The sequence below is a fragment of the Mya arenaria genome, chromosome 5 (genome assembly GCF_026914265.1).
Source record: "Mya arenaria isolate MELC-2E11 chromosome 5, ASM2691426v1".
NCBI lineage: Eukaryota > Metazoa > Mollusca > Bivalvia > Myida > Myidae > Mya > Mya arenaria.
The window spans coordinates 64,414,906-64,426,968 of NC_069126.1; the positions used below are offsets into that span (position 1 = coordinate 64,414,906).

Sequence of the window (12,063 nt, forward strand, 5' to 3'; positions counted from 1 at the left end):
ACGCATACGATATTGATATAGCATTCAAGGATACCAGGTATATTTGCGCGAAATATTGTATTTAAGTAAATAATTAAAATTGCCGTAATGAAACGTGTGAGTTAAAAACAGTATTTGATGAGAGTCGTAAACAATGCATATTAAATAATCATTTACTTTTACTTACCATTTGATCAGATATAACAACGCCTCGTTAAGAATGCAAATCCACTAGCGGATCCAGGGGGGGCGCACCCGGCGCACGCCCCCCCCCTAAAATTCCCGGAGCTTACATGTTCTTTGGTATGGAAACAATAAAATATACTATATTTTCCTATTTTTTCTTTGCTCGCTTCGCTCGCGTATCTTTATACAACATTGCCTTTTGAGATGTACTCGTACACAACACAGAGTGCACGCAATTTAAACGTTCCCGCCTTCCCTTACTGTAATAATTCGGCACTATATAACATGATCATGTTGATGCGCCGTAAAACCCATACAAACAAACACATCAGTCAATTAATTTCCTTTGGGTACATTTATACGACAACAAATATGGCTGCGCCGTCAAGTCCCAAACGCCCCAAGAAACAGAAGAGTTTGCACAGTTTCTTTAGCAACAAAGAAAAAGAAAGAAGGTAAGCAATTTTAAATTGGTTGATCTAGGCAAATATGACTTGTTCACTGTTCCACCATGCATGTAGATATGATGCAATTGGAGCATATGTTTGTCGTTTAAATATCACGGATTTCTTCAAGCGCCGTGGATATTTGCCTCGAATCAGAGAGATAAATACTGAACGTACGATAACGCCATTGATCGCCGTGGAAAGGTATCAAAATTCCCCTTCGAATGCACTATATTTCGACAAAACAGCCAGACATGTTCGCACAAGAGGTCCAGCTCTGGAAACAGACCTGGAGGAACACGGAAAACAAGCCGTCGACTATTGTCGAAACATTGACAGAAACATGCCAACATATGTATCCCAACATATCGAAAGTGCTTACACTGTTGCTTTTAACTTCTGTGACATCAGCAGGAATGGAACGGTCCAACTCGTCATTGAAATTCACCAAGAACCCGCACAGGAGTACCATGGGCCAAAGCCGGTTCAACGCTCTCATGCTACTCTTCATTCATAAGGACATAAAATTGGATATTGAGGAAATTGTGAACATCTACGCCAGGAAATATCCTAGGCGCATGCTACTGATAGATCCATGGTGCGAATAGATACACATAGATAGCTATGCACTTAGAATATGTTGAATAGTAAAAGTATCTGAACATGGGTTCACAATTATACATGTATCTTCCCTCGTTTTTCCCGCTTAACGAAAATATACAAATTATATAAGCCACTTAGTCGTCCTAATAGAAACCTCGTTATGATATTAGAACTATAGGTATGCCCCTGGATCTGCTAGTGCAACCTTTAGAGTGATTAAAAGTTACGCCCCCCCCCTAACCCAAAATCCTGGATCCGCCCCTGAAATCAATCTGATATTGCACATATCTTGACTTAAATGCGGACTGTTCATTGAAAAAGTCTAAAAATAGATTTTGGTGAGCACGTTATTAAGTATGTAACGAGCGGGTATCTAATAAATAGGCATTCACTCGCGGGACTTGCTACAGTTTATTTCTTGATTATTCAGTAAGTGTTCTCGTTTTGAAAGATTTAAATTTATATCGATTAATTTATTGATTAATCAATTGAATAATTGATTTATTGATTGATTGATTGATTGATTTATTGATTGAGTTAATAAGTCAATAACGTAATAAATTTATAAGTTTTGTATATTGAAATACTCTACCATTTACTCTTTTCTTCAATTTATTCACATAGTGGTGCCTTTAAATTAAGTATGAAATTACGTCAGCACAAATAGTAGCAGTTTAGTGGACGAATTTATATTACTAAATAAAAGCTATGAAATAAGTTAAAAATAAACAAACAGTTTTGCGTGGTTAAATCAAATTCGATTCTGATCAATCAAAGCGATTCACTCCTAATTAACATTTATTAATCTATTTTAGTATCAAAATACGTTATATATCAACACTCTTTTATTTTACGAAAGCAAAATTATTTTGTCAATAATTGCCTCATTCATTTTCGATTTAAATGTTTGACAATAAAATAATCAGCAAAAGAAAATGACAAAACTTATAAATAATGTAAACAAGCTAATGTGTCAGTGATGGACTAATTATTAACAGTGTATTTTAGAGGACTTGAACGAGCGGAATGGAAGTGAAAATAACATGAAAAATAAATAATAAATATTTTTTCATAAATTATATACATTTCTGAAAAGTGTAAAAACAGTTTATCGTCAAGTTCACAATCTGGACATTTCAATTGTGATATATGAACAAGGTATGGATTAAAGATAAAGTATGTGAGGTTTGAATAAAGTAAAACACATGGTCATGGTTTAATGACAAAAATCTTAAAAACATTCGTACAAGTTGCTTTTGACGAAATTTAGAATGCCAGAGATGCCAACCCAGCAACGAATGGGGGAGGCTTCTTCCGGTCAATCGCGCCAGACCGGTCTGCGGCAGCCCCCTTCTGGCCAGTCGACGCCGCAGAGCACGCTGAGAAAGAGTGGCGACAACCCGCCTCCAGTTAAGATATGCGCCAGAGGAGAAAAAGATGACATGCAAAGGAAAACAGACATATGGTAATGCATTTGTTTACATATGGTTGTTGCAATTTGTAGCCTTATATTGGACTATCATATATAAAAGTGACATTGCAACCTAAAAGGAGAAACACAGAAGTAAAAACTTAGTGATTAAACGTGTTTATTTTGAAAGCTCTCATTACTTTTTATTTTCAGGAACCTTCCAAAAGAAACTAAGAAAAAGGAAAACAAGTCCTCAAAGTGCGGTGACACATTTTTGAAAATGTGTAGAGTAGTGCTCTTTTTCGTGTTGACGCTATTGCTGCTTTCATGCGGCATACTGCACAAGCTTTACTTCTTGACCTTTCTGAACAATCTCTCTGAGAAACTGTATGTTTCAAGCCCTAGCGTTATGGTATGAAGAATTCAAGCATATTACATAACATTACGAAATTAACACATAATAACAAGTTATTAAAATAAACTACTTGAATGCGTGTTTGGTAATAAACATAAAAGTGAATGTCAGTCCACTTAATAACACGCGCCTACTTATATTTTCTATATTATTAAATAAACTAATGCCTGCTTGTATTCAGTTCATATTTGTTTGCAAAATATAATAAAAATAAGTAATCAAATCCTTGTTTAAAGTCCAATTGTTTTTTAGTCGAAAGTTGAAAACAAGAAAAGTCGAGCAATTTCAATTCTCGTGTGCATTGCATTTTTTGAATTCTTCACATCACTAGTAACTCTTTGGAGAGTTGTTTTCCAAGATCAGAAGACTAACTGGACAAGACATCACATTGTGGTAAGTCTTTCCTAAATTCATTGTTTTGTTGTATATCAATTAATTGTTGTAAATGATAGATAATTAGGACGCTTGTATTTTGTATGTCCGAGCTTAATATACATGCTTGTTCATATGATGTATGTGAAAAGGCTTAAGTTATGCAGTTTAAGTTAATTAAGACACTAGTACGGTTTAATTGACCATTTTAGACAGCTATCCTGCAGGCCGTGACCACAATCGGGGAGGTATATTTGATCATCTACGCCCTTCCATTACTGGACAGTTTGAGGACATGTTTAGTTCTAACAATACTACCAATTATTCCAAGCATATGCAAGTTCCTGAGTTCAATTGGTCGGCTCAAAGTCAAGGGATGTATTAGAAAAGGTTCTTTGCTCAAACTGTGTATAGCGGGTTTCCCGGTTTTGGCACTGGCAGGGAGTGTTTTCTTATTCATGAAGTGGCTAATACTATTTGATAGAGACATGCATCTAAAATGGGCGTTACCTATACTTTTGATGTGTAAATCATTATGCTATATGGATAATTTCCTTTACCTAAGAAGATCAGCAAATGCTCAAAAACAAACATCAGGGGAATTAGATTCCCATTCGGAGACAAGTGAATCTAAAATAGAAGAGAAACAGTACAAGACAGAACATAAACAAGAATTTATTCGATTAACTGTTCGTTGGTTAATATGTTTAATGTTTATTATTTCGATTGTGTTGAAATTAGATTTAAAGCTAATTGAAAAACCCGACAACAAGAACGAGTCTGAATCATCTCTAACAGACGAGAATGGACACATCGAATCCTTTGCGTATAATTCAACAACAAATTTCACACCTGCTCAGCATGAGAATGGAAATGAGACATTGGATTCGACGAATGCCTTTAACCAAACAATGTTCAACCAATTGATGGAGTTTTATGACATCTATAAGTTTGAAACTAGAATATTAACATGTTCATTTGCTATTTCACAATTAGCTTTGTTGGCTTGTCGATTGTCAATGCAGCAATTTTCATTTGCTTTGCCACTCATACTCACTCCACTGTTATCAATAATTGCTGTTGTTAGTCTTTCGTGCAATAACTTTCTTGAAAGTACCCAGATCACGGTAGGAATTGATTTGACATGTTCTATGCCTGAAGACAATGAAAGGAATATTTTCATCGCGAGTGGGGCTTTGGCTTGGATTGCTGTTATCGCGTTAACGTGGTACATTTGGGTTCCTCGGGTCGAGAGAATGGCAAAACTCGAGAGGTACGTTTAAGATTTTGTATTATCACTATTCTACAGACTCACGTTAAAAGAATGTTATTATCAATCTAATATGTCTACATCTAAAGCTGTCCTTATTCAGTCGAATTATGTTTGAAGTTTGAATGTCTCTTCTTTAGGTTGTTTTCTGGCAGTTTTTACGATTTCTTCTTCCCTGATTTGAACATGCTTCTTCGAAGGAGAAATGACCATCAAATTAGAGAGCAGCATATGGACAGTGTACAACCGAGGGACGTTCCAAAAGTCATCATTTGTGTAACAATGTGGCACGAAACGTGCCAAGAAATGTGTCAGCTTCTAAAGTCTATTTGCAGGTTTAATAACTTTCACCTGACCCGTTTAGTTCATTTTGCCTTGCTTATTGTACAGTGGAAACTGATATGTTTCTTTAATCAAATATCGTTTCATAAGTTCCATAACGAACCATGCTACTTATTCAATATTTGAGAAAATCAAGTTTTACGTTTTTAAAAATTATGCAGTTATTTTGGATTCAACCATTTACAAATTGCTCACCAAAATGAATCCAGCGACCTTTGCCTGATTATTACAATACAAGATAAAATGCGTGCATGGTAATCAGAAAAAGTTTGGATTCAAATTTCTATTAATTTTTCAGATTAAATTATAATCATTTATATGCCTTTCATTAACATATTACATAAGTGAAATAGTTTCGCCGAGACGAATCCAGCGTTCTTTACATATTAATTGCCTGATTATTCCAGGCCACATTTAATTTATGCATTGTTATTCGAAAGGTTTTCATTCAAACTAATTTTAATTCAAATTTGTTTCAGATTAGATCTGCATTTATCAATTCGAGAGGAAGCCGGCCATGTAGAAGAGGACATAAACGGTGCAGACAGCGAGAAACAAGACGTTGAAAAGAAAACACAAGACCCTGATAAAATTAACATTGAGGGTAAGTATACTGCACAAAGTCTGCTATGAATCCGTTTATTTAGTGATTGTTTTAAAGTAAATGTCTGTTCATATACATCTGCAAAATCATGAAAAACGATATTCAAGGAAAACGTTTTTATTTCAGTTCAAATAGTATTTGACGACGCATTTTGCTCAACAAAAAACGGTCGTGAGGTTAATGAATATCTGCTCCAGTTTATGTCATGTTTGCAAAAGGCCGTTGGGTATGTAGTAAGCTTTATTCCCATGTTTCATATTGGTGTTCGTTGGTAAGAGATTTATTATGTAACCTTGGCCTTAACGATGCATGGTTTTATCAAAATGTCGGAAATGCAAATGTATTTCTTAGTTTAGTTAAACAAAGAATTAAAGATCAATTTATTCAAAATTGGACTGGTAGACTAAATGATTCATCCAGAGCTTTATTTTACAGATGTATTGCACAATTTCAACTACAGCCATATTTAAAATGTATAGGTGTTAGAAAATTCTGTACTAGTATGACAAAACTGCGATGCTCCTCGCATAGATTATGTATTGAAACAGGAAGATGGGCAAGACCTGCCAGTGTACCTATAAATGAACGCAAATGCACATTCTGCAATGTGTTAGAAGATGAATTCCATTTTGTATTACAATGTAGAATGTACTCTCAATTAAGAACACAATATATCCCAATTTGTTACTGGAGATCTCCAAATATGTGTAAATTTATAGAATTAATGAATACTGAAAATCAATTGTTAATTAGAAAACTGAGTATATATATTTCAAAAGCATTCGTGATGCGCTCAGATATTTTATATGGAGCTGATTTGTATGTTATTGATTTTCAGGTGTGTCTATACTTTTGTTAAAGCTAGACTTATAGTACTACAGTGTATGTTTTCTCTTATTATATCATTGTTCCAATTGACATGTTGATCAATATATGTTAGTCATATGAATATGTGATATTTCTTCAATTTCAGCCATGTAAATGTGTGATTCATCCTATATAATATAATATTTTTTACAGCTCAAATATATGTATATCTAGATGTTTATTTTACAAGCGAAACTGCTGTTATCTAATTGTTCCTCCTCATATCTTGTCATTGATGGCAAGATCTGGGATAGAGGAAATACATAAGTAAACGTAAATCTTTAGATTTACCGGGTGGCTAATCTTGTATTTCGCTTTTTGACAAGATTATGTCCCTTAAGTTTTCAATCTATTCTTCATATAAAGTAGTTCAGTAACGCTATATACATTTGTTTGGATAATGCACATAAATATAGCAGTTTAATCTATTTCATTAGGATATCACAGCTAATCAATTTAAGAAATATATTCCATCATATTGGTATAACGGTGTCTATTTCTATACTGTATATTAAACGTTAAACAACGCGATATATAGGTCAGGTGATATGACCATATTGATCATATGTTCGCTATCAGTAACCAAAATTGTTTGGACAATACACATTTATATACAAATTTGTTCCATTTTATTATATAACTGCAGTTAACTATGTTAAGAAATTATATTGTAACTATGTCAATATATTGTTAAAGGTAAAGTGCGGCGGATGTTACATAACTCGATATACAGGTAGAGTGTTAAGACCATAGCAATTATCTCCCGTGCACAATCAAGTCAAATTTGTTAAATAATTTCTTTAAATATTACTATTGTCGAAAATGGTGTATGCAATATGTAAAAATGTATGTAAAATTCACATTTTTTTAAATATTACTATTGTCGAAAATGGTGTATGCAATATGTAAAAATGTATGTAAAATTCACACTTTCGTTATCAATGTGATTTAAATTCAATATGAGAAAGGTTTTAATTTGTCAAATTATCTACAGCACTAGTGATAGGTCTAATCTAATATGTAATGTCAGTACAACTGGATTTTTGTCACACTTTTTATTCTTTTAAGTCTTATGTTGCATATATACTTTTGACACATACGACGAAAATGTGAATTATTATAAACATGTACATCATGTAATAGGTGAATATAAGTCTTCATTTCCTATGTAAAATTGTGCTACTGTAATGCATGTATGAGATCATGTCAACTTAATATTGATGCACGTTTGCCATATTATATATTTTGCAAATTGTACCACATGGGTCTATGACCTTCTGGGAAAAGATAAATAAACTAAAAAAAACTATTAAGTAGTGTTAAGGGTGAATTTAGTTGATATGTCACCAAAAAGTCCTTGATAGTTTTTGAACAAATTAAATGAAGAAAGAAATGCCAGTAATATTTGTAAACATCTTCCATAAATGCAAATTTAGTGTTACGGCTTCCGATTACCATTAGCAACCGTATCTCAATGAAGGAAATCATATTCTTATTAAACATATTTTACGGGCAGTTCCGTGTTGAAAGACAAAGAACTCTTGGAGTGGAATAAAACATTCCAAAAGAAAGTGGTTCAGACACCTTATGGCGGACAATTCATTCTACAACTCCCAGGTGGAACACAGATGACGATTCATTTGAAGGATAAGAAAAAGATAAGGCCCAGAAAACGATGGTCTCAGGTAACAACTGTTTTCGACAGATTTGTAAACAACTAATTTACATCGATCATGAGTGCGTGTGTGTATTTGCGAACGCGAATGCGTGTGAGTAAGAGGTAGCGTTGTATTGTTTTTGTCTTGTTTGTTTCATTTAATGTTTGATCTGTGCGTTACGTATCGAGAGCATGCACGGTTTATGGCTACTTGGCTTTAGTATCCATTGTACTTATGTCTTAATTGTATTAGTAGTCCAGCTGTATCATGAAATATAATAACCTTCAAATCTATCATCTGCATTTAATCATTTGGTTGGAAAATATGTAAATACATTTTATCAGGTTTATTTCATAGTTGCACTTTTTTCTATTAATTTCCATTTAGCTTTTTTCTTTTTTTACAACACAGGTGATGTACATGTACTATTGTTTGCTGTACAAAATGGGAAAGACGTATCCAGATACAATTAGAGACGAGGCAAGTCTTTTGATTTCTAATTATCTGAACCGTCTGGGGTTTTATTTATGAACAATTATCAAAGAAATTAAGTAAATCATGACATTCTCTTATAAAATAAATGTGCGATACTATGTGACCATTTAAATCAACGATTTTTTTTTCAATTTCAATTATGAACGTATTCTATGATAACTCTTATTCGCTAAACAGCTAAAGAAGACATTCATTCTAACCCTTGACGGTGATGTAGACTTTGAACCGAAATCAGTTTTACGAATGATGGATCGAATGAAGATGAACAGCCGTGTCGCAGCAGTTTGTGGCAGAATTCATCCAATAGGATCAGGTAGTTATTAACTTTTAACTATTAACATAAACAATTTCATTGATCAATATATAAACATAGATTTAGTTTGAACATCCATTTAAACATGATGGTAACTCTTTAATGTCTTTTCAAAGCTTATTGTCAATAATTTTCTTTAATACAAATTATGTCTTCATTCACATTTAACAATGATTCACTTCAGGTCCAATGGTGTGGTACCAACAATTCGAATATGCAGTCGGCCACTGGCTTCAAAAGGCATGCGAACATATCTTCGGTTCTGTGCTATGTTGCCCTGGATGCTTTTCTATATTTCGAGCTTCTGCCCTCGTTGACGACAATGTCTTGAAAACGTACACTAAAGAGCCAGAGGAAGGAAAACACCTTGTGCAGTTTGAACAAGGCGAGGATAGATGGCTTTGCACACTTCTTATTAAACGAGGATACAAGATAGACTACTGTGCAGCCTCAGATGCAAAAACGTTTGCGCCAGAAAACTTTTGGGACTTTTTTGTGCAAAGACGGCGCTGGTCCCCATCAACAATGGCAAATATGATTGACTTGGTCCTTTCTTGGAAACAAATAGTTCAAAACAACAGAGAAATCAACCATATGTTTATGATATATCAATTGGTGCTGGTTTTAACAAGTGTATTAGCTCCTGGAATTGTCCTTGTTATGATAGAAGGGTCATTTAGTTCAGTATTCAGTTTGAAGCCATGGCATTCATTTTTCGTAGCCGTGACTCCGGTAGTTTTGTTCGCAGTGTTATGCCTGACAGTGACTCAGAAAAAGCAACTCCTTGTAGCCGCAATACTAAGCACGGCATATACATTTGTAATGGTTATTGTGACAATCGGCATGATTTTAAACATTGTGAGCGAGACAATTCTTTCCCCAAGCGTGATTTTTCTCATATTTGTTGGAGTAGCATTTTTGATATCGGCTTTGCTTCACCCTCAAGAGTTCACATGTTTGTTTCCTGGCTTACTATATTACGTTTCTGTGCCTTCTACATTTATTTTTCTGACTGTTTTTTATATGTGCAATTTACATGACATTAGATGGGGTACTCGAGAATCCAAATCTCCATCATCCCAATCGGAAGGAGAGAGTGGAAATAAGAAATCATTTACGCGTTTGCTTATCGCTCTTGTTCAACAATACTTGCAAGCAAAACTCGGTAAAATTAACCCAAATGGTTCCGATTTGGAACAAGTTGAAAGACAACAAAGCGAACAACATGTGGATTTCATAAATTATGAAGACGATAGCTACTGGATAAAAGCACAATTAACAGACTCAAAACATAAGTTCAAAAAATATTTACTCAGCGAAGATGAGGAAACATTTTGGACACATACAATTAACAAATATCTGAAGCCACTTGAAGCCAATAAGAAACTCCAAGAAAAATTTAATCGTGAATTAATTTCGTTGAGGAACAACTGCGTGTACGGTTTCTTCGTGTTGAACTTTATGCTCTCATTAGCACTGTTGCAATTACAAGTAAGCAAAGAAAGTTTAAATGGGTTTTATATTACGGGGAAATATGAACCATTATCGGTACTTTTCCTGTCAATTTTTGCAATTCTACTTTGTATCCAATTCATTTTTATGCTTTCCCATCGATGGAGAACTTTCTGCCATTTTATTTCGAGCACTGAGGTGTTTGTGTGCTTCTGTTCAAGACGAACAAAGACTAAAGCGCAAGAATTTCAAGAACATTTGAAGGAGATTGAACATGATTTGGAGGAAGATGAAGAAGAAGATGAGCCGCCGCCTGATTATATGAGTGAGCCTGATGTTGATTATGACGACTTTGATTGTGAAACTGTTTTAGATACGGCATCTCCTTCATCAAATAGACCAAACTCAAGGAAATTCAATATTTACCATCACAGAATACAGACAGTGCGCTATAGAAAACGACATAGACAGCCGATTGATGCAAGTTTGTGTCATCTGGACGGTGGTTATGTTGATGGATCATTTTTACGACCTGGTGTGAAATACCCTAGCAACATTTTTCATGAGGACAGAAGAGGTTAATAGCTGATACATTGATAATAATGTCTGCATTCAAAGCAACAATTACCGCCAATTATTTAAAGTACCTTTGTAATGTTTAATGTTCATATATGTACATATGTTTGTTAAGATATATATTTGGTTACATTAACTCGTATTTTATGTTGTATCGCCGATTATTGTCTATTGTACCTGTGTGCTAACACAAGGAAAAGAAAATAACAATGAAAATGAGATTAAACGAAAAAATCCCATTGAAGTAACTAACATTGCACTTGTATTGTGATGTTATGCGTTACCTAATTAAATTTCAAGGCATACCAACTGTTATTTTGTTGTAAGTTTACAAAATAACAGTACATTATTTTGAAAGGTTATCTCCACTCAATTTGTATCCCTTCTCTTCTTCAAGCTTAACGACGATGAGTAAACATACTTGCAAATTAAAATAAATATAGTTTTTGGAAAGTAGGCCAAGTTGGAAAAACGCAAACATCGTAATGATGCTTATTCGTTTTTCCATTATATCCATTGTTTGCTTGAAAAATCCGCAAGTCTTTCCGAATGTGTTCGGTACGATTTACTGACATTCTGTTCATGTCTTCATTGTGCAATATAGTTTAATAACACTGAACTCGTATGAATTAGAACAACTTTCTGTTAAATATTGACAAATACTTTAATCATTGATGTAGAAATATATGAAAACTGTACAAAATGTTAGGAAAATACAAATTTGCCGCTTCGTTTGAACAGTTTTGATTGTCATGACTCAATAAAAACCACCGCCCGAGTAATCTGGTTCTACTATACTATCATTCAACTGTGTTCGCTTTTACCTCCCTTTTAAATTTTAACAATTATAATATTTGAACGAATCAATTAATTGTGATTACGTAGTTTATACTGCACATACTGTCAATTTTGATTAAAAAATGGAAATTGAATTCACGTGCGAACGTTCCACAGGGAGGCCGCATTGCGATACTCGGCCCTGGCCTAAAATTGATAATCGCCTAGTCATGCATATAATTGTAATAATATACAAATATATAGTTACATATGTATTAATTGTATTTGTACAAGTTA

The 12,063-nt window shown here is 34.0% G+C and overlaps 1 protein-coding gene across 1 annotated transcript; it reads left to right on the plus strand.

Annotated features, from left to right (window-relative positions):
- The first annotated feature begins 1,611 nt into the window (after positions 1-1,611).
- Positions 1,612-11,719, plus strand: LOC128234108 (chitin synthase chs-2-like). The gene is made up of 12 exons (XM_052948120.1): positions 1,612-1,643; positions 2,485-2,679; positions 2,839-3,037; positions 3,293-3,433; positions 3,625-4,685; positions 4,823-5,017; positions 5,504-5,628; positions 5,755-5,854; positions 8,012-8,180; positions 8,565-8,633; positions 8,826-8,961; positions 9,146-11,719. Exons 2-12 carry the CDS (start codon positions 2,486-2,488, stop codon positions 10,993-10,995), a joined length of 4,239 nt encoding a protein of 1,412 aa, XP_052804080.1. The 5' UTR covers positions 1,612-1,643; position 2,485; the 3' UTR covers positions 10,996-11,719.
- The last annotated feature ends 344 nt before the right edge of the window (positions 11,720-12,063 follow it).